The 24,497-nt window shown below is 36.0% G+C and overlaps 1 protein-coding gene across 1 annotated transcript in view; it reads right to left on the bottom strand.

Moving 5' to 3' along the window:
• The window catches only part of ACAP2 (ArfGAP with coiled-coil, ankyrin repeat and PH domains 2), a gene marked incomplete at its 3' end in the record, with an annotated part of 162,117 nt that overhangs the window by 63,075 nt on the left and 74,545 nt on the right, over positions 1-24,497 (bottom strand). Inside the window, exons 3-4 of the mRNA XM_079704367.1 lie at positions 23,864-23,983; positions 23,016-23,069 (exon numbers count right to left, since the gene is read on the bottom strand). Coding sequence (XP_079560493.1) covers positions 23,016-23,069; positions 23,864-23,983 — 174 coding nt within the window. The remainder of the gene's footprint in view (positions 1-23,015; positions 23,070-23,863; positions 23,984-24,497) is intronic.

Here is a 24,497-nt window from a genome sequence, read left to right as displayed (position 1 = left end):
GTCATATATTAATTGCCCATATAAATGTGGGTTCATTTCTGGGCTCTCTATTCTGTTCCCCTGATCTATGTGTCTGTTTTTGTGTCAATACCATACTGTTTTGATTACTGCAGCTTTGTAGTGTAGTTTGAGATGAGGATGCATGATACCTCCAGCTTTGTTCTTCTTTCTTAAGATTGTTTTGGCTACTTCGGGTCTTTTGTGTTTCCATACATATTTTAGAATTATTTTTCCAGTTCTGTGAAAAATGTAATTGGGATTTTGATAAGGATTTGTCAAATTTGAATCCCCAGACTGCCTGAGGTAGTATTGTCATTTTAAAAATATTATTTCTTTCATCCATGAGCACAGTATACCTTTCCATCTGTTTGTGTCATCTTTAATTTCTTTGATCAGTCTCATATAGTTTTCCAAGTCTTTTATTTCCTTAGTTAGATTTATTCCCATGTATTTTATTCTTTTGGATGTGATTGTAAATGGGACTGTTTGTTACTTCATTGTTAGTGTACAGAAATGTAACAGATTTCTGCATATTAATTATGTATCCTATTTGTAGTGAGGTGGATGGATCTAGAGTCTGTCATACAGAGTGAAGTAAGTCAGAAAGAGAAAAACAAATACCATATGCTAACACATATATATATGGAATCTAAGAAAAAAAAAAAGGTCATGAAGAACCTAGGGGTAAGACGGGAATAAAGACACAGACCTACTAGAGAATGGACTTGAGGATATGAAGAGGGGGAAGAGTAAGCTGTGACAAAGTGAGAGAGTGGCATGGACATATATACACTACCAAATGTAAAATAGATAGCTAGTGGGAAGCAGCTGCATAGCACAGGGAGATCAGCTCGGTGCTTTGTGACCACCTAGAGGGGTGGAATAGGGAGGGTGGGAGGGAGACGCAAGAGCGAAGAGATATGGGGACATATATATATGTATAACTGATTCACTTTGTTATAAAGCAGAAACTAATACACTATTGTAAAGCAATTATACTCCAATAAAGATGTTAAAAAAAATTATGTATCCTGCAACTTTACTGAATTCATTGATGAGTTCCAGTAGTTTTTTGGTGGCATCTTTAGGATTTTGTATATATAGTATCATATGGCATCTGCAAACATTGACAGTTTTATATCTTCCTTTCCAATCTGTATTCCTTTTATTTTTCTTGTCTGACTGCTGTGGTTAGGACTTCTAATATTTGCCATTTGATAAAACATGCATGGACCTAGAGGGTGTTATGCTGTGTGAAATAGTCAGACAAAGAAAGACAAATATTATATGATTTCACTTATATATGGAATCTAAAAAACAAAACAAATGAACAAACATAACTAAAGAGAAACTACAGAAAAGCCTACTAGAACTAATAAGTGAATTTAGCAAGTCTGCAGAAATAAAGTCAGTATACAAGATTCAGTGGTATTTCTATACACCAGCAATGACCAATTAGAAACTGAACTTTAAAATATATCACTTACAATAGCACCAAAAAATAGGAAATGCTTAGGGATAAACTTGACAAAAGATATGCAAGACTTGTGCAATGAAGACCACAAAATACTGCCAAGAGAAATTAAAGAAAACCTAAAAAAATGGAGAGATATATTGTGTTCATGGATTAGAAGACTCAGTATTAGTAAGATGTCAATTCTCACCAAATGGATCTATATAAATTTGATGCAATCCCACTCCATATCCCAGTAAGGCATTTTGTAGAAGTTTAAAACTTGATTCTAAAATATATATGGAAATGTAAGGGACCTAGAGTAGCCAAACCAATTTTGAAAAGAAGGAAGAAAGTTGAAATACCTAACCTACTTGATTTCAAGACTTACTATGAAACCTACAGTAATCAAGGCATTTGTAGTATTAAAGATAGGCAAAAAAGATCAATAGAACAGAATAGAGTCCAGAAATGACCAATACATACAGTCAACTTTTTTTTTTTAAACAAAAGATGCCAATAGGGAAAAGATAATTTTTTGAGCACATGACGCTGGAACAAACAACTGGACAGCCTTATGACCAAAAAATGAAACTCGACCCTTACCATGTAACATACACAAAAATTAACTTGGGATGGATCTACAGATCTAAACTAAACCTAGAATAGTGTCAGTGAACTTGGGTTAGGCAAACATTTCTTAATAGTACACAAAAAGAAAACTATAAAAGAAAAAAAGATCAATAAATTTGCTTCATCAAAATTAAAAACTATTGCTCTTCGAAAGATACTGCTACAAAAATAAAAAAGATAAGCCAAAGCCTGGGAGAAAATACATATCTGCAAAACACTTATCTGACAAAAGACATATCTGGAATATAGAAAGAACTCTTATAACTAAATAATAAGATAAACAGCCCAACTTTTTAAAATGGGCTAAAGATCTGACATTTCACTGAAGAAAATACATGGGTGGCAAATAAACACATGAAAAGATTCTTGGGATCATTAGTTATTAAGGAAATGCAAATTAAAACCATAACAAAATTAAGAAGAGGATCCATACCAAGTGTTGGCAATCACGTGGAACAACGAGAACTCTCATACATTGCTTGTATAAAAGAATACAATCAAATTTGGAAAACAATTTCCAGATTTTGGAGGTTTTCTTTAATGAAACTTAAAACTTTTAGAAATTTAATGTATAAAAGAATATTAACATCATTATAAGCATTAATAAATAATAAAAGAAATTCTTCTTTCCATAATTTTTCTTAGCAATTTTTTTTGTAGATTTCACTATATAAGTAGTTTTGCAAAAAGTTAAACATACTACCCATTCTACCTCTAGCTATTTACACAAAAGAAATAAAAGCATACATCTATACAGACTTTTACACATATTTTTTATAAGCAGCTTTATTTGTAATAGCCAAAACCGGGAAACAACTCAAATGTTCATTGTATTGGCTTTAAAATACGTCCACAAATTGTTTGACATTCTTCCCTTCAAAAGTGGAGCCTAATTCTTTTCCCCTTGAGAGTGGGCTGATCATAGAGACTTATTTCTAACAAATAGTAATATGGAGGAAGTGACAAACAGTAACTTCTGAGACTAAGTCATGGATAGTATTGAATCTTTCTCTTTGCCCTTACTCTCGTATCATTTGTTTTGGGAGTAACCAGATTCCATGCAGTAAAAACCACTCAAGCAACCCTGCAAAGAGGCTCCTTGGTGAGGAACTGAGGCCTGAGGTCAACAGTCATATGATATGCATGGCCCTATCTTGGAATTGGATCCTACAACCCCAGTGAAGCCTTCAAATTACAGTAACCCCGGCCACATCTTATCAGCTATCTCATTAAAGACCCTGAGCCAAAGGCACCCAGCTAAGTCTCTCTAAAAATTCCAGGCCCAGAAACTGACATAATAAATGTTTGTTGCTTTAAGTCACTATATTTTGGGGTAATCAGTTATACAGCAATAGATAACTAACACATCCATCAACAGGTGAATGGATAAACAAATTGTGATATATCTACACAGTGCAATACTATTAAACAATTAAAAAAGGGAATAAACTATTGCTACACAGACCATGATTGAGTCTCAAAATCATTATACTGAGAGAAATTAGACCAAAAAAAAAATCCATTTACATACAGGTCTGGAAAATGCAAACTGATCAGTAATGACAGACAGCAGATCAGTGATTGACTAGGAATGAGGAGGTGGCAAATCGGAGGAGGAATTATAAAGCGGCACAAGAAAACTTTTGAGGCATAATTGTTATGTTCATTAAATTAACTGAGGTGACAGTTTTATGGAGGTATACATATGTCAACATTTATCAAATTGTACACTTTAATATACAGTCTATGTTAATCATTCCCCAGTAAAAAAAAAAAAATCAATATATTCCAGAGAAAGAAACAGAATGGTTTTTGCCTATTATTGTTATTTTGAAAACTACAAAAACATTACTAAGTTCTCCAAAGTATAGCATTACCTAAACTAAAGTTTATATACATTTGGATAGAATGAGAAATACTTCAAGCAATTGTCAATAATCTAGCCTACCTATTTTAACACCTCCATTAGAATGAAAAGTATGTTGTAATGCAAAGGCAACTGAGTAAAAACTGAGTCTCCCACTTGCCAGTTTCAAGCTATCCAGCTACCTAACAGCTAACTCTTCTTTTCCTCTGGTGAACTGTTGCAAAGAGCTGCCTCAGTAGGGCACTAATCTATTCCCCACTAAGAGAGAATTCACAGCATTTCTTAAGCTTTAAGACTTTGCCTTGTCAATGTCTCTGGAAATTCGGTGACGAAGGAATTTTGCAAGACTCTTCCCTAAATTTTTGCCCTTTACCTCATTTCCCTATTTTCCTTGTGTAGAGTTCTACTATTCTGACTAGTTGGGGGTTCTGATCAAGATCTTACCCAAAGTGCTCAGCAACCACCCAAAAACGTTATCTGGGCTTTAGACCAAAAACAAAATGTGTTTCATCCTCAGAATTGAGTGCATACAGGTCTTCTCTTCCATGTCTGTACCACAAAACCTGGGATGGTATAATAAAGCCAGAGTGACAGGTTCCTTGGGTGGGGTGTGTGTGTCGGGGGGTACCAACACAAAAGCAAAGGTTCAGTTCCATTTCTGGAAATGAATGGCATTACTCCTAGCCACATATGTACGACAAATAATCAGCAATGTCATCTGACCTATCTGCTACTTACAAAAGGATCTTACCTTTTAAGAGGTAAGAGTGCATAAATATCATGGCTGTTTAAAACCAATGGCTTACACTCAGGTTATTCCCCATTCATGTCTGCACCCAGTTAAAGCAACACTATCTAGCTGCATTCAGGAAAGGATGAAAGCTGAGATACACTACACAGATGGCAGACACTCTAGGAACTTTAGTAGAAGAATAGGCTACACATCCATAGATAGCATTGAACTATTTTCAGTTCTTGCCATTTAGGTCCCACTGGCCGAGACTAAAAATTTTGTAGTCTTTGTGATCCATTTACTGAGCTACCATAGCAGTCTCTTGTGACGTTTCTGCATGACATAATCATTCCTGTCCTTTCCAGAATCTATAGGCACAGGGCTATGTCTGTTGACACTGTGGATTCATTGAATCTTTTAGTTAATCTCATTAGGCCTGTTTATTACAGGCTTATAATAATCAAGAAGACTCTTCTTTGCTTTTATCAGAAACAGGTCCCAACATGCAAATGAATATTTATTATGTGTTCCTGTTTTTCTACATCCCCTGCCTGTCCTAACCTATCCATTTATCTAACCTCTTCTTTCTCCCTTTCTTCATTTCTCTAAGGCAGTGGTTCTTCACTGGCTTGGGTGTGAATCAAAATCACCTGCAAAGCTAACAGAAAATATTAATACAAAGATCCAAGCTTATTGAAGGACAGAATCCCTCTGTATTTTTTAATAAGTTCACTAGGTGATTCTGTTACTCCAAGATTGAGACAAATCACTCTGAACAGGGGTTCTCAATTGTACAGTATTATAACCTGGGGAACTTTTAAATACCCTGATGCTGAGATAATTAGAAAAACTGGCAAGAATCAGGAATCAGAATTTTTAAGGTTCCCCAGATGTGAACCAGCATTATCCACATCACTTGCGTGCCTATTAGAAATGAAGGATCTCCAGAACCACCCCAGACTTACAGAATCAAAATCTGCATTTACCATGATTTCCAAGTGCTTGTTTGGGGGAAGAAGCAATGCATTGTTTCTCAAACTGGGCTGCACAATGGGATGACCTGTGGAGCTTTAAAAGTTACTGATTGCTGGTTCTTACTCCCAGAGACTCTAACTAGTCTGGGTTGCAGCCCACTAGCACTCCACTGAGAAGAATTCATCAAGGCATCTAAATCACTAAATTACCTTCACTAAGAGCAAAAAGGGGCCTCCCTTCAGTGGATGTCATGACAGATACAGTCCTTGGAAGTGGGCAAAAACAGTCTTGAGAGCAGAAGTCAGCACATTTTTTCTGTAAAGAGCTAGATGGTATTTTAGGCTTGTGGGCCATGTTGTCTCTGTCACAGCTACTCATCTCTGCCATCGTGCGAAAGTAACCATAGACAATACAGAAGCAAATGAGCATAGCTGTGTTCCAATAAATATTTATATGAAGAAAAGGGGAGGGGGCGATGGGCTAGATTTGGCCTGTAAGCCATAGTTTGCCAACCCCTGCTCTAGAACAGTGGTTCACAAACTTTAGAATACAACAGAATCCCCTGCAAGCCTTGTTCAAACACATATTGCTGGCTTCCAGCCTCAGAGTTTCTGATTTAGTAGATCTGGATGGGCTCTAAGAAGTTGCTATTCTAACAAGTCCCTAGGTGATACTGATGCTGCTAGTCCAGGGACCACAATTTGAGAACCACCGATCGAAAGTAATGGTCCTCAAATTTTACTGCATGTCAGAATCACCTGGGGAGATTTTAAAAATTCTAATGCCGCACTCCAGATGACATAAATCAAATCTCTGGGAATGGGAACCAATTTACTACTATAAAGGTTCTCAATGCTTAGGTCATGGCACACTAAAATAGTTACATTTTAGGGGAAAAGTTACATGGCATTACTATTTGAATCATCCAAAGCTATTTTAGTCACAATTTGTTTGTCATCACTTCTTTGCTTTGTACCCCTTGTCAAATATTGCATCTTTCTTTTACTTATATTTCACAATTCTTGCTCCTATTGTTATTTTTCACATTTTTCCTATTAACAAGGTATGTATGATTGTTTCCTTAGCATCATCGTCATTAGTTATAAGGTATTCCTATTAGAATGCAATTGATTTTGTTATTTTTTGGCTCTTACTTCTTGGTATTTATTTATTATTGGCTTTTAATATTAACTAGCCAAAGTCTGACTCTTAATGAAATTTAATTATGTTTTATTTTAAATTATTAAAAAACATTATTTCTGAAGATGGAATTAAATGCACATAATTATATCATTTTAAATGGGATTGCAGACCTTGCAGATTCAAAAACATTTTGAAAATTTGATTTTTTGATCATAAATGAGCATAACATTTGTTGAATAAACTAAAATGAATTAATATTTCCTATCTTTACTAAATGCCTAATTTTATAATCTTGCAATATAATTTATTTTAAAACATTTTAAGAATGCAGAAAATTATACACATAATCAACTTTTGAACCTTAAAACATATCATATTTTATCTCATATTTAAATAGATCTGATTTTTTACTGGTTGTTTTCCACCATAATGGACAACTTTTTCATCAAACAGTGCTGGAAAGCCATTACATTCATAAGGCAAACACAACATTTCCAAAATTCTCTTCATTAACCAAAATGTATTTTTACATGAAAGAGTTATTAAATAAAGCAATGCCATAAGCAAATCATACAGGACTTCAACACAAAATATCCATTTAATACAGAAAAAGATTTGCACTTTAAACTTCTACAAACACAAAATAAGAAACAAAGTTCTTTTATCACATTAGTTATAACTATATCAGATTAATAAGCTGCTTAAAAGGTTACTACTCAATTAACAGCTAGAGCCAGAATGCCTCATACAATTGCAAAACTGTATAATATACCAGCCTACAAGGAAAACTTCAGAACTTTGTAAATTCCAAAGAAACAAAGGAAATAGAAAATGTGCCGCATTCAAATAACGGAATTAACAGATGCGTGTGATGGCACGCCAAATAAACACAGCAATAATTACTAACCCAGAAGACAACTGTATCAAAAAGTTTTCATTGCTGCACAATGATTCTACATGTTAATAACTGTACTCAAATTAACAGCAATACTTAAAATTTCTGAATAGAAGATTATCTTGGAAGAACATTGATTGTTTTCCTAAGCACCAAAACAAATTCCTAGGGATGAAATACTCAAATGCCAAAAGAAAACTTTAAAACAAACAAAGAGGATAAATTTGGAAACACTGTAACTTTGCATATTGATAGAGCAGCCACAAAGACAGCAAGATGTAAATGTACGTTAAGAATTCATTTAGAAAGCTGTGAAAATCTAGTAGTACATTATTTCACAAAGGATCTCTTATATGTAAAAGGTTACATGTAGATATAAATTCCAAATTAAATTTTATGCAAATGATACATGAATCTAAACAAAATATTCAAAACATTTCTTTTTTTTTCAGCTTTTTGTATAGAAATGAGACAAGTATATCATGCTCTAGGGACTTCCCTGGCTGTCCAGTGGTTAAGACTCCATGCTTCCAATGCAGGGGGCATGGGTTCTATCCCTGTTCGGGGAACTAAAATCCTGCATGCTGCGCAGCGCGGCCAAAAAAGTTTTTAAAAAGGAATATCACTCTCTGCTGTTTCATACAACAGTGTACTAGCTGTCGAAAGGAAGAATTTTGCCTAAGTTTATGATTTAAAAGTAGAATTCAAAAAGTTTAGGAGGAACAACTTTCAACTTGCAAATTTGTTTAGTGCTAGTTATTGACTTTAAAAGGTGGCTTAGTTAACTGGTGTTCTAAATCTGATGATCTTATTTCAAAAAATCCTTGATATTTTTGACAATTAACATGTACCAACAATCTTTATGGATTCAAAGTGTTGGAAACAAGAGGTTGAGATTGAGTCACTAGGGAGTCAGTGCTATAATCTGAATCCAAAAATAGAATTATTATAAGTGGGTAAATGCGGTTTAGTAAGTAGAGCAACTTCTACATATACCTACAGAAAAGCTTCATAATTATTTTATTCAAACTCCATTCAATTTATCCCTGAAAATTTAAGCATTACATGTGTCAGTGAAAGAAAAGGAAGAGCAGCCCCACTTAAAGAATGATTGCTCCTTTAAGGTATAATTTAAAGAGATGGAATTAGTTAAATTCTAATTACAAGTGATAAAAGAGTTCCTGTCAATCAGGAGGAAAGGGCAATAAGTGCTCATCTGCCTTTCACTAATATATCTACCTATGCAGACAAAGTTCTCATCAATGACAATGGCCAAGAATTTGAAAAGATCATCAATTTTTAAATCTTAATCGGGAATTGCTTGAAATCATTTCATGCATTAGACCTATTTTTTTTTAAGTTATGTTCAGGGAAGCCAGCTCAAGTTTCTCATTAAAATATTTTTTAAATATATGGAAGTGTTATACACACAGAGAGAAGAAAAAGAAATAAAAGGAATTCAAATTGGAAAAGAAAACGTAAAACTGTAACTTTTCAAATGACAGGATACTATACATAGAGAATCCCAAAGATGCTACCAGAAAACTACTAGAGCTAATCAATGAATTTGGTAAAGTAGCAGGATACAAAATTAATGCACAGAAATCTCTGGCATTCCTATATACCAATGATGAAAAATCTGAAAGTGAAATTAAGAAAACACTCCCATTTACTATTGCAACAAAAAGAATAAAATATCTAGGAATAAACCTACCTAAGGAGACAAAAGACCTGTATGCAGAAAATTATAAGACACTGATGAAAGAAGTTAAAGATGATACAAATAGATGGAGAGATATACCATGTTCTTGGATTGGAAGAATCAATATTGTGAAAATGACTCTACTACCCAAAGCAATCTACAGATTCAATGCAATCCCTATCAAACTACCACTGGCATTTTTTACAGAAGTAGAACAAAAAATTTCACAATTTGTATGGAAACACAAAAGACCCAGAATAGTCAAAGCAATCTTGAGAACGAAAAATGGAGCTGGAGAAATCAGGCTCCCTGACTTCAGACTATACTACAAAGCTACAGTAATCAAGACAGTATGGTACTGGCACAAAAACAGAAAGATAGATCAATGGAACAGGATAGAAAGCCCAGAGATAAACCTACGCACATATGGTCACCTTATCTTTGATAAAGGAGGCAGGAACGTACAGTGGAGAAAGGACAGCCTCTTCAATAAGTGGTGCTGGGAAAACTGGACAGGTACATGTAAAAGTATGAAATTAGATCACTCCCTAACACCATACACAAAAATAAGCTCAAAATGGATTAAAGACCTAAATGTAAGGCCAGAAACTATCAAACTCTTAGAGGAAAACATAGGCAGAACACTCTATGACATAAATCACAGCAAGATTCTTTTTGACCCACCTCCTAGAGAAATGGAAATAAAAACAAAAATAAACAAATGGGACCTAATGAAACTTCAAAGCTTTTGCACAGCAAAGGAAACCATAAACAAGACCAAAAGACAACCCTCAGAATGGGAGAAAATATTTGCAAATGAAGCAACTGACAAAGGATTAATCTCCAAAATTTATAAACAGCTCATACAGCTCAATAGCAAAAAAACAAACAACCCAATCCAAAAATGGGCAGAAGACTTAAATAGGCATTTCTCCAAAGAAGATATACAGACTGCCAACAAACACATGAAAGAATGCTCAACATCATTAATCATTAGAGAAATGCAAATCAAAATTACAATGAGATATCATCTCACACCAGTCAGAATGGCCATCATCAAGAAATCTAGAAACAATAAATGCTGGAGAGGGTGTGGAGAAAAGGGAACTCTCTTGCACTGCTGGTGGGAATGTGAATTGGTACAGCCACTATGGAGAACAGTATGGAGGTTCCTTAAAAAACTACAAATAGAACTACCATATGACCCAGCAATCCCACTACTAGGCATATACCCTGAGAAAACCATAATTCAAAAAGAGACATGTACCAAAATGTTCATTGCAGCTCTATTCACAATAGCCCGGAGCTGGAAACAACCTAAGTGTCCATCATCGGATGAATGGATAAAGAAGATGTGGCACATATATACAATGGAATATTACTCAGCCATAAAAAGAAACGAAACTGAGCTATTTGTAATTAGGTGGATAGACCTAGAGTCTGTCATACAGAGTGAAGTAAGTCAGAAAGAGAAAGACAAATACCGTATGCTAACACATATATATGGAATTAAAAAAAAAATGTCATGAAGAACCTAGGGGTAAAACGGGAATAAAGACACAGACCTACTTGAGAATGGACTTGAGGATATGGGGAGGGGGAAGGGTAAGCTGTGACAAAGCGAAAGAGAGGCATGGACATATATACACTACCAAACGTAAGGTAGATAGATAGTGGGAAGCAGCCGCAGAGCACAAGGAGATCAGCTCGGTGCTTTGTGACCGCCTGGAGGGGTGGGATGGGGAGGGTGGGAGGGAGGGAGATGCATGAGGGAAGGGATGTGGGAACAGATGTATATGTATGACTGATTCACTTTGTTATAAAGCAGAAACTAACACACCATTGTAAAGCAATTATATACTCCAATAAAGATGTTAAAATATATATATATTTTAAATATACGGAAGTGTTATACACATTCAATATGTAATAACTTTCCTAACACTTTAAATTTTATTTTTACATAATTCTATAAAAATAAATTATTTATTAAATATTTATTAATTATTTAACATAATTCCATTAAAAAGAAATCTAAACATTTTTCACCAACACCCAGATAGGACATGACACCTTATGTCCCCCAGAAGTTTTCTCCAGTGTCTCATACAAATACAACCATCAGTTTCTACCTGTGCCATGAGATGAGAACAGTTGGGAAGCACTGAACTACTATATTCTCACTACCTAAAACCATTTGTTGAGCGAATGAGTAGACAGCTGTAATATGGAAAACCAAACTCACAAAAAAACAAAACAAAAAGGGTCATACATTTTCACAGAATTTTATGCAGCAATTCAACTTCAAAACTTCATTCAGAAAATAATCAAAATAATATTCCAATTTCCTTATACCAACAGCAAATTAGAATCCAAAAGAGTCATCAGCGACGTTACAGAAACAGAGCTCTAAGTTCCAGGAAAACAAAGTAGTCAAATCAACTCTAGTACATAGTAGAATGTAGCATATATGACCTGCTCTGGAAAAGTTATGAGTTGGCACTTTATAAAAAACATATGAGTTGAAGAGCAAACCTAGGAAATTATCATTCTATAAGGAATAAGGAAGTACTATCCATTTTTACAGAGAAAATAAATCACAAAAGAATCCAAATAATTTACTTTTTAAATGACTGGATAATCTAAACCCAATCTATGTTTAATCTTACTTGGCTAAAAACCCAAATGGTTACATTATTTCAAACATTTATTTAAGCCCACAAAGTTATTCATAAATACCATCTCTGTAACACCTAGCTTTATATCCTGATACAAAGTGATACAGCAAGACTTAAGTGTTATGAGCTTTGCTATAGAATATAAAGCAGATTCCAGTGTTTATTACCTTTTAGAAAGCAGTTTGTCTTATCCTATAAAGTCTCCTTTATCCTATAATGCTTTGTAATTAAAATTTCACTGAACAGAATGCTACTAAAATAAAGCATTTTATACAACTAGGCTTTCCCACATTTTTAACAAATGACTCTGAGATCATATTTAAATCTTATAATAATTAATACTTTATAATTAAAAGTCATCTAGTAAAAGCTCCTTCATTTTACAGAGGTGGAATGCAAAGCTTAGTAAAATTAAATGACTTCCCCAAGGTAAGAATTATGCAAGTACTAAGGATATAACAGTAAACAAGATATGTGTCATCCCTATCTTTAATCTAGTTGAAGTGAAGTATACAGAGTTATGATGGGGGAAGAACCTTTGCCACAAATATAAAGATTGTGATTCAAGTACAAAGAGGTCACTCCTACTGAAAAAACTAAGGGAAAAGTATTTGTTAACAAGAAACAAAAAGGCCAGGTAAAGCACAGAGCATAGCAACTATAAAAGGCAAGAAAATTAAAAGAAAGTAAACTAAGGTCTCACAATTTCATACCTATAGCTATGAGTAGAAAAATTTCTGAGATGCTGTAAAAAGGAATATGGGAATAAAATTAGAAAGGCACTAGACAACTAGATGTAGTTATCAGAGCTCTCCTATATACATATATGTAAGTATATACGTAAACACACACAAGCTCACCAACCTATAGCATTTAGACCTCTAGACAGACAGGCAGACAAATAGTGATCTCCTCTTAGTTTGCAAATTATCTTTCTAAAGCATATTAAGCATTTCTAAAGAATATTAAATACTTTTTTCTATTTGTTTACTGAATTTTCACTGATTTAACACATCTTTATTCATTTAATGACTAAAAAAACATTACAAGGTTGTCATAATCTCAGTGTCCTCAACCCTGCCATGAGTAACTCCTTCCTACCAAGGACTCTTCTAGATGGTGGTAGCAGAGATGAATACAACAAAGTGCCTACAGTCATAAAACTTAGAGAAGAACAGACAATAAAATAAGTACATATATTTAAGAATGACACCACATACATATACATGGTATGTGTGTGCGCACACAAAAGGCAGGGTAAATTGATAGACAGTAACCATATATGGTGGTCAAGGAAGGCTTCTCGTAGAGGCAGTGATCTATTAAAGTGAGGGAGACCTATAGAAAGAAAAGGAATATCGTAAGGAAACAGTCACACATAAACATGGGGCAAGAACATGCCGCACCGAACAGACTGCAAGTACAAAGGCCCTAACATGAGAATTACTTCGGCATGTTCAAAGAAGAACAAAGAGCCCAAGAGGCTACAACCGGACAGAGAAGAGAGATGAGATCAGGAAGTTATCAGCAGGAGCCTCATCATATAGGGCTTGGTTAGGATTTTATTCTGAGTGTAACAGGGAACTAGAACAGGAGAGTACTGTGAATTAATTTATATTTTTAAAAGTTCATTCTGGTTGCCGTATACATAACTCATTGTATTTAGAAGGGCAAGTAAAGAAGCAGAGATACAAGTTATATAATCCTAAACAAAAGGTGGTAGTAGTTTAGACTTGGAGGTGACAGAGCAACTATTTATTGCAGGATCTGGGGTATATTTTTGTTAATGTGTGGGATATGGAGTATGGGTGGAAAAAGAAAAGTCACAGAAAGAGGTTTCAAGGATGAAAATTGCTAAGACTGCACAATAATTTGCTTACTAAAACTGTTTTCAAAATTATAGCCTTTATGGTTGGTGTGCCAGTTGTTTACTGGCTTTCACCACTACATCACCCTTCCATAATCTCCTCCTCTATGTTGCCAGGAGCTAGAAATCTTCAAAGCATATTTCTCAAACCCCCTGCAAGCCAAGAGGTTAGGTTCTGTAAATAGGATCTGATGTTAGATTAAGAGGCAGGAGATAAGGAGAAGCCACTTTTTCTTTTCTGCTTCTGTTCTGACACAGCCATCAGTGAGCAACTGAGCTACTCCAAATTTTGGCAGCGTCAGTGACCAATCTGAGGGTGTCAGTGGGACTGCAGGCTCCGAGGCTCTTGCAGCCACAGCAAGCCGGCAAGCCTGACTTCCTGGCTTGGCAACAATGGCAGTGTTCTCAAGAGTGCAGTACTTAGGGGCTCTAGCACCACCACTTCCACCCTTGCTCCTGCAACCCCTAAGGACAGTAGCTCCTTCCTATGTTGACTAATCTCTAGGTGGCATCACTGTGGCTTTTTGCATTCCTACAACCCTTCCAACACTTTGTAACCAATTCACTATATGAAAACCTTTCTATAAGAAATACCGTATGTGGTTTCTGTTTTCCCGAACGGATACCAACCAATATAGTAAAGGAAGAAGTATCACTCCCCAGGATCTAGCTGCACATATTTTGTTCCTCATCATAACTCCCTTACACGTTGGTATCGCAAATTCTACTATTCCCCTTTTATAGAACAGTAAACTGAAAAATGAAAGTGATTAAATAAACTGACCAAAATTATACAGCTAATAACAGTGAAGCCTAAACTCAAAGTTGTTTCTATCTAAATTCTATGCTCTTTTTACAATGTTAAAATCAAGAAATATCGATTGCTTTCAATTTTAGAAAAGGAAAAAAACCACATTATTGGAATCAGTTCAGGAAACCAGCTGCACATTAACAGCACTAGCACTAAAAAGACCAATCTCTATCCTCTTGAAGCAAACTATACTTATATACCTTGCTTCAAACAAACCTAATTTTTAAAGACTCAGTTTACTCTAAGAGAATGATTTATAAAATACTCTGAACTTAAGTTTTCTTGACAGGACAGATTTCAACATACATTTAAACTATTTATTTACCATAAGTTTATCTTACTCATAACTTTTCACATATAAAACTATAACAAAAAGCAAAATATTCTTATATAAAGCAATAATATAAGACTTACTGATTTAAAGAAAATATCAGAAATAGGACTACTACAAAGGATACTATATTACAAAAAAATTTTAACCTATTATGTTAATTTAAAATCAGTAACTTTAAAAAAAATTTAATTCTCATTATGTTACACTTTTTAAGAAGTTTGAATCCCAAAGGTCCCTGATTTAAAAAGAAATCAAATATACTATACACTAGCATCCAAATTCAATAGAAGGCAAAGAGAAAATTAATAAGAAGTCATTAAAAACAAATTGGTATAAAATATTAGAGCTAAAATCATAAAAATATTAGAAGAAAACAAAGGGATTAATCTGCATGATCTGGGATTTAGCAATGGATTCGTGGATATGACCCCAAAAGCAGGAGGAACAGAAAAAAAAAAAAAAGATAAATTGGATTTCATCAAAATTAAAACTTCTATTTATTTATTTTTATTTATTTATTTATTTTTGGCTGTGTTGGGTCTTCGTTGCTACACGCAGGCTTTCTCTAGTTGCAGCGAGCAGGGGCTACTCTTCATAGTGGTGCGCAGGCTTCTCATTGCGGTGGCTTCTCTTGTTGCAGAGCACGGGCTCTAGGCGCACAGGCTTCAGTAGTTGTGGCACATGGGCTCAGTGGTTGTGGTTTGCAGGCTCTAGAGTGCAGGCTTAGTAGTTGTGACGCATGGGCTTAGTTGCTCCATGGCATGTGGGATCTTCCTGGACCAGGATCAAACCTGTGTCCCCTGCACTGGCAGGCAGATTCTTAACCACTGTGTCACCAGGGAAGTCCCAAAATTAAAACTTTTAGAGAGTGGCCAAGATGGTAGAGTAGAAGAACCCTAAGATCACCTCCTCTCACGAACACACCAAAATCACAACAATCTGCAGAACAACCATCATTGAAAAAGACTGAAACCTACCAGAAAAGATTCTCTACAACTAAAAACATACAGACAGAACCACAACAAGACTGGTAGGAGGGGTGCACCTGTGATATAATCAAATCCCATACCCCCCGGGTAGGCGACCCACAAACTAGAGAAATAAATTACAGATGTTCTCACACAAGAGTGAGAATGCTGAGCCTCACATCAGGCCCCCAGCCTAGAGGTCTGGCACCAGGAAGAAGAGCCCCCAGAGCATTTGGCCTTGAAGGTCAGTGGGGCCTGACTGCAGAAGCTCCACAGGACTGGGGGAAATAGAGACTTCACTCTTAAAAAGCACACACAAAATCTCAGGTACACCAGGACCAAGGGCAAAAGCAGTAATTTGATAGGAGCCTGGGCCAGACCTAATTCTGGTCTTGGAGGGTCTCCTGGGGAGGCTCCTGGGTGACTGTGGCCCACCCTGGGGACACAAACACTGCTGGCAGATGTATCAGGGAATATTCATCTGCGTGAGCTCTCCTGGAGGCTGACATTTTGGCACAAAGACCTGGCCCCACATAAAAGCCTGTAGGCTCCAGTGTTGGGACACCTCTGGCCAAACAAAAATACTGAGCAAGGACACAGCCCCATTCATCAGCAGACAGGCTATCTAAAGACTTCCTGAGCCCACAGCAGCCTCTAGACACACCCCTAGAATGGCCCTGCCCATCAGAAGATGAATACCCAGCCCCACCCACCAGGGGGCAGGCACCGGCCTCTCCTGTCAGGAAGCTTGCAAAAGCCTCTAGACCAGTCTCACCCACCAGGGGGCAGACACCAGAAGCAAGAAAATGACAGTCCAGCAGCATGCAGACCAAGTCCACAAACACAGGCCAGACACTACCCTGGGACCAGCTGGCCCCTAGCCCTTGTGACAAGAGGGGAGTGCACTGCTGGGACACATAGGACGTCTCCTACAGAGGGCCACTTTTCCAAGGTCGAGAAACTTAACAAACCTACCACATCCATAAAAATACAAATAGCAATTTAGACAAAATTAGGTGACAGAGGAATATGTTTCAGACAAAGGAACAAGATAAAACTCCAGAAGAACAAAGTGAAGTGAATATAGGCAATCTAACCAAGAAAGATCTTGTTCAGAATAACAACCATAAAGATGATCAAAGAACTCAGGAGAAGGGATGCACAGAGTGAGAAATTAGAAGTTTTTAACAAAGAATTAGAATATATAAACAACAGCCAAACAGAATTAAAGAATACAATAACTGAAATGAAAAATACACTAGAAGGAATGAATAGTAGACTAACTGAGGCAGAAGGATGGATCACTGAGCTGGAAGATAGAATAGTGGAAATCACTGTCCCTGAACAGAAAAAAGAAAAAAGAATGAAAAGAAATAAGGACAGTTTAGCAGACCTCTGGGACAACATCAAGCGTGCTAATATTCACTGGATAGGGGTCCCAAAAGGAGAAGAGAGGAAGGGCCTGAAAACATATTTGAAGAGACAATAGCTGAAAACTTCCCTTATCTGGGGAAGGAAATAGTCACCCAAGTCCAGGAAGTGCAGAGTCCCATACAGGATTAACCCATAGAGGAATACACCACAACACACTGTAATCAAAATGACAAAAATTAAAGATAAGAGAGAATATTAAAAGCAACAAGGGAAAAGCAACAAATAACATACAAGGGAACTCCCATAAAGTTATCAGCTAATTTTTCAGCAAAAGCTCTACAGGCCAGAAGGGAGTGGCAATATACACTTAAAGTGATGAAAGAGAAAAACCTACAACCAAGAATAATCTACCCAGCAAGGCTCTCGTTCAGATTTGGTGGAGAGGTCAAAAGCTTTACAGACAAGCAAAAGCTAAAAGAATTCAGCACCACCAAACCAGCTTTACAACAAATGTTAAAGGAACTTCTCTAGGCAGAAAAGGCCACAACTAGGAACAAGAAAATCACAAAATGGAAAAGGCAAACATACAATAAAGGTACGAAATCATCCACGAACAAAGCTAGTAGTAAGGTTAAAAGACAAAAGTAGTAAAATCATTTGTATACACAATAAGCAGTTAAGGGATACAGAAAACAATTTGATGCAGAATATAGTATCAAAAACAGTGGGGCTTCCCTGGTGGCACAGTGGTTGAGAATCTGCCTGCCAATGCAGGGGACACGGGTTCGAGCCCTGGTCTGGGAAGATCTCACATGCCATGGAGAAACTAGGCCCATGAGCCACAACTACTGAGCCTGCGTGTCTGGAGCTTGTGCTCCCCAACAAGAGGCCGCAACAGTGAGAGGCCCGTGCACCACGATGAAGAGTGGCCCCCACTCGCCGCAACTAGAGAAAGCCCTCACACAGAAACAAAGACCCAACACAGCCAAAAATAAATAAATAAATAAATAAAATTTAAAAAACAAAACAAAAAAAACAGTGATCGTGAGGGGAGGAGGGTACAAATGCAGGTTATTTAAAATGTGTTTGAAATTAAGAGATCAGCAACTTAAAACAAGCATGTATAAATACAGACTCCTATAAAAAACCTCATGGTAGCTGCAAAACAAAAATCTATAATAGATATACACACAAAGAAGAAAAAGGAATACAAACATAACACTGAAGAGAGTCATCAAATCGTAAGACAAAACAAAGGAAGAAAGGGGAAAAAAGACCTATAAAAACAAATCCAAAACAATTAAGAAAACAGCAATAGAAACAAACATATTGGTCATCATCACCTTAAATGTAAATGGACTAAATGCTCCTACCAAAAGACAGAGACTGGCTGAATGGATACAAAAATAAGACCCGTGTATTTGCTGCCTACAAGAGACTCACTTCAGATCTGGAGACACATACAGACTGAAAGTAAGGGAATGGAAAAAGGTATTCCAAGCAAATGGAAATCAAAAGAAAGCTGGAGTAGCAATACTTATATCAGACAAAGTAGACTTTAAAATAAAGACTGTTACAAGAGACAGAGAAGGACACTACATAATGATCAAAGGATCAATCCAAGAAGAAGATATAATTGTAAATATATATGCACCCAACATAGGAGCACCTCAATATATAAGGCAAATGTTAACAGACACAAAAGGAGAAATTGACATTAACACAATAATAGTGGGGGACTTTAACACCCCACTTACATCAATGGACCGATTATCTAGACAGAAAATCAATGAAGCAATACAGGACTTAAATGACATATAGACCAGACAGACTTAATTGATATTTATAGAGTATTCCATCCAAAAGCTGCAGAACACATTCTTTTCAAGGGCACATGGAACATTCTCCAAAACAGATCACATGCTGGGCCACGTAGCAAGCCTCAGTAAATTTAAGAAAACTGAAATCATATCAAATATCTTTTCTGACCACAAGGCTATCAGGCTAGAAATCAACTACAAGAAGAAAAACTGCAAAAAACACAAACACATGGAGGTTAAACAATATGCTACTAAACAACCAATGGATCACTGAAGAAATCAAAGAGGAAATTTTAAAATGCCTGGAGACTAATGAAAACAAAAAAACCCAACTATCCAAAACCTATGGGATGCAGCAAAAGCAGTTCTAAGAGGGAAGATTATAGCAATACAATTCTACCTCAGGGAACAAGAAAAATCTCAAACAAACAACCTAATCTTACGTATAAAGCAACTAGAGAAAGAAGAACAAACAAAATCCAAACTTAGTAAAAGAAAAGAAATCACAAAGATCACAGCGGAAATAAATGAAATAGAGACTAAAAAAACAATAGAAAGATCAATGAAACTAAAAGCTGGTTCTCTGAAAAGATAAACAAAACCGATAAACCTTTAGCCAGAGTCATCAAGAAAAGAAGGGAGAGGGCCTAAATCAATAAAATCAGAAATGAAAAAGGAGAAGTTACAACCGACGCCACAGAAATACAAAGGATCATAGGGAGAATGCTATGAGCAAGTATATACCAATAAAATGGACAACCTAGAAGAAATGGACAAATTCTTAGAAAGGTACACTCTCCCAAGACTGAACCAGGAGGAAATAGAATATATGAACAGACCAACTACCAGTACTTAAATTGAATCAGTAATTTAAAAACTCCCAAGAAGTAAAAGTCCAGGACAAAATGGTTTCACAGGTAAATTCTACCAAACATTTAAAGAAGAGTTAACACCTATCCTTCTGAAACTATTCCAAAATATTGCAGAGGAAGGAACATTCCCAAACTCATTCTATGAGGTCACCGTCACCCTGATACCAAAACCAGACAAAGATATCAAAAAAGAAAAGTATAGGCCAATATCACTGATGAATACAATGTAAAAATCCTCAACAAAATATCAGCAAACTGAATCCAACAATACATTAAAAGGATCATACACCATGATCAAGTGGGATTTATTCCAGGGATGCAAGGACTTTTCAATATCTGCAAATCAATCAGTGTGATACACCACATTAACAAATTGAGGAATAAAAAACATTATGATCATCTCAATAGATGCAGAAAAAGCTTTTGATAAAATTCAGCATCCATTTATGATAAAAACTTCAGAAACTGGGCACAAAGGGAACCTACCTCAACATAATAAAGGTCATATATGACAAACCTACAGCTAACATCATACACAATGATGAAAAGCTGAAAGCATTTCCTCTAAGATCACAAACAAGACAAGGAGGCCCACTCTCGCCACTTTTATTCAACATAATTTTGGAAGTCCTAGCCACAGCAATTAGAGAAGGAAAAGAAATAAAAGGAATCCAAGTTGGAAAAGAAGAAGTAAAACTGTCACTGTTTGCAGATGACATGATGCTCTACACAGAAAATCCTAAAGATGTTACCAGAAAACTAATAGAGCTCATCAATGAATTCAGTAAAGTTGCAGGATACAAAATTAACATACAGAAATCTGTTGCATTTCTATACAATAACAACCAAATATCAGAAAGAAAAATTAAGAAAACAATCCCATTTACCATCACATCAAAAAAGAATAAAATACCTAGGAATAAACCTACCCAAGGAGGCAAAGTGAAAAGACAACCTGCCGAATGGGAGAAAATATTTGCAAATGTTGTGACCAACAAGGGATTAATTTCCAAAATATACAAACAGCTCAATATCAAAAAAACAAACAACCCAGTAAAAAAAAAATGGGCAGAAGACCTAAATAGACATTTCTCCAAAGAAGACATACAGATGGTCAAGAGGCACATGAAAAGATGCTCAACACTGCTAATTACTGTGAAATACAAATCAAAACTACAAATGAGGTATCACCTCACTGTGGTCAGAATGGGCACCATCAAAAAGTCTACAAATAATAAATGCTGGAGAGGGTGTGGAGAAAAAGAAACCCTCCTACGCTGTTGGTGGGAATGTAAATTGGTGCAGTCATTATCGAGAACAGTATGGAGTTTCCTTAAAAAACTAAAAATAGAGTTGCCATATGATCCAGCAATCCCCCTTCTGGGCATATTTCTGGAGAAAACTCTGATTTGAAAAGATACATGCACCCCAATGTTCATAGCAGCACTATTTACAATAGCCAAGACATGGAAGCAACCTAAATATCCATTAACAGAGAAATGAATAAAGAAGATGTGGGGTGTGTGTGTGTGTGTATATATATATATGCACACACACACACACACACCAGAATACTACTCAGCCACTAAAAAGAATGAAACAATGCCATTTGCAGCAACATGGATGGACCTAGAGATTATCAAGTGAAGTAAAACAGAGAAAGACAAATATCATAGGATATCACTTATACGTAGAAGCTAAAAAAATGATACAAATGAACTTATTAACAAAACAGAAATAGACTCACAGACACAGAACACAAACTTCTGGTTACCAAAGGGGATAGTGGGGGTGGGGAGAGGGAGGATAGCAGTTTGGTATTAACATAATACACTCTACTATATATAAAATAGGTAAACAATAAGGACCTAATGTATAGTGCAGAAAACTATACTCAGTATCTTGTAATAACCTATAACGGAAAGGAATCTGAAAAAGAATATATATATATGTATAACTGAATCACTTTGCTGTACACTTGAAACACAACACTGTAAATTAACTATACTTCAATAAAAGAAATTAAAACTTTTATGCATCAAATGACATTATCAAGAAAATAAAAAGACTACTTATAGAATAGGAAAAATTATTTATATATCATATATCTGATAAGGGTGTAATATCCAGAATATATAAAGAATTCAAATAAAAAACATTTTAAATGGGCAAAGGACTTAAGTGGACAACAATGGTAACAATGGCAGAAGAAAATACACAAATGGCCAATAAGCAGACGAAAAGATGCTCAACCAGATTGGTCATTAGGGAAATGCAAATCAAAACCACAATGAGGGACTTCCCTGGTGGTCCAGTGGCTAAGACTCCACACTCCCAGTGCAGGGGGCCTGGGTTCAATCCCTTGTCAGAGAACTAGATCCCACGTGCCGCAACTAAAGATTCCACACTCCGCAACTAAAAGATCCCACATATTTTCAGTAAACTTTTACAAAACTTATAAAGGAATTTCACGACATTCCAAAAGTACTACATATCCCTCATTCTTGAAGATCTGTCCTCAAAGGGGATATATTCGTATCTTAAAAGAAATAGCTAATTTTAGAATGATGACTTGTACGTCTTTCTTCTTGAAATTGCTTAAAAACTTATAAAGGCACAACTTAAAGGAAAAAAATTAACTTTTATGGGTGTGTACTTCACTGAAATTAAAGTTCACTATTATAGAATGGGAAATAATACACATCTATACTTTCTCCCTCTCTGTCTCTCTCTCACACACACACAATTTTAGATCCACACAACTAAAAAGTTGTTGACAAATCAAAGTCATTCATTTTCCAACTTAAGTAATTTTATAAAATACTGCCACCAAAGAAAAGTACTAAAACATGAACATGGTCATAATAACACCTATTTACTAAACACTTACTGTGTGAAAATTTATCATTTCTTGAAGACTGTCAGAAAATTTGGTCAAACTTGTCTATGAGAAAGAAATCAAAAGAAAACCAAGTCATTTAAGAGCTACTAATATAGGCCACAAAAATGTTACTTCAGCATTTCTGACAGAAAGATCAAGTTACACTGTAAACAGTAACATTTATTTCTCACTAGGACAATCTCACTACCTCTCAGGCATGCTCTGCAGAGAGGTCAAGCCTACATGTAGTAACATAAAACCCTAGAACAGTCAAAGAATTAGCCTGCCCTATCAATACTATTATACTAGCAAATCGAAATGACCCATGTAAACCTAAGGTAAAGTTGAGTATATCAAGACTGTCCATTTAGGCATCTATGGATCACATAATCATCAAATTACAACCATTTCTGTACCAGTTATTATTCTTCATAAAAGAAATGTCATAATACCACATAGTATAGCAAGGGGTCTAAGCTAACACAGCATAGCTAGCTGAGCAGAACTTTCCTATGCAGCCCCAAAAATGTATAGTTAGATACTAGTCTTGGGTTAATGCTCTCTGCTTGCCCCGATAAACAGCTACTAATAAGCATGATCCTACTCTCACTGCTCAGGTCCCCTTGTAGATGCTTCAGTTCACCTAGCAAGTATAGTAAACTTATATCCACAATGCAAATCAACCATCACCTTCTAACTGTCCCAGAAAACAGGGTTATATCAGATAGCACCAACAGGTGATACCTTTTCAACTTCTAATTTTAAGGACCACTACTACTATTAATAAGGTAAATGGATGCATAATTCTCTAACATCTTGTTTCATTTACCATTTTAACTAAATTTAATAATACTAACCTCAACTACAGCATCATTGCTAGAATACTGTGCCAGGTCTCGAATCCCATTCATGAACTGTTTATTTGCAACACAAAAGGCTTTTCCAGTATCAATCATTGCAATACATAGCTTCACAAGCTGAAAAAGAAAAACATCATATCATTGAAAATAATTTTACAAATTACTTAATCAAACAAGTGCTAGCATTAACCACATGAGTTAGCCTAGTTAAGACAAATCATAGTTCATCAATAAACCCAAAATAGACTAAATGAAAATTGTGTTTTTTCCTTTGGCTTAAAAAGTAAATTCAGGGGCTTCCCTGGTGGCGCAGTGGTTGAGAGTCCGCCTGCCGATGCAGGGGACACGGGTTCGTGCCCCGGTCTGGGAAGATCCCACATGCCGCGGAGCGGCTGGGCCTGTGAGCCATGGCTGCTGGGCCTGCGCGTCCAGAGCCTGTGCTCCGCAACGGGAGAGGCCACAGCAGTGAGAAGCCCACGTAATGCAAAAAAAAAAAAAAAAAAAAAAAAAAAAAAAAAAAAAAAGTAAATTCATAAGAGAACTGTACCAAAAAAAGTTGACCTTTCAGGATGTAGAGGCTGTCTGATAACAACAACAACCAATCATTTTATCAAGTTAAATTCAATCCCAT

The sequence above is a fragment of the Hyperoodon ampullatus genome (genome assembly GCF_949752795.1).
Source record: "Hyperoodon ampullatus genome assembly, chromosome: 5".
Classification (NCBI taxonomy): domain Eukaryota; kingdom Metazoa; phylum Chordata; class Mammalia; order Artiodactyla; family Ziphiidae; genus Hyperoodon; species Hyperoodon ampullatus.
The sequence above is the reverse complement of the archived record's forward strand: the minus strand, read 5'-3'. Positions and strand labels throughout refer to the sequence as shown.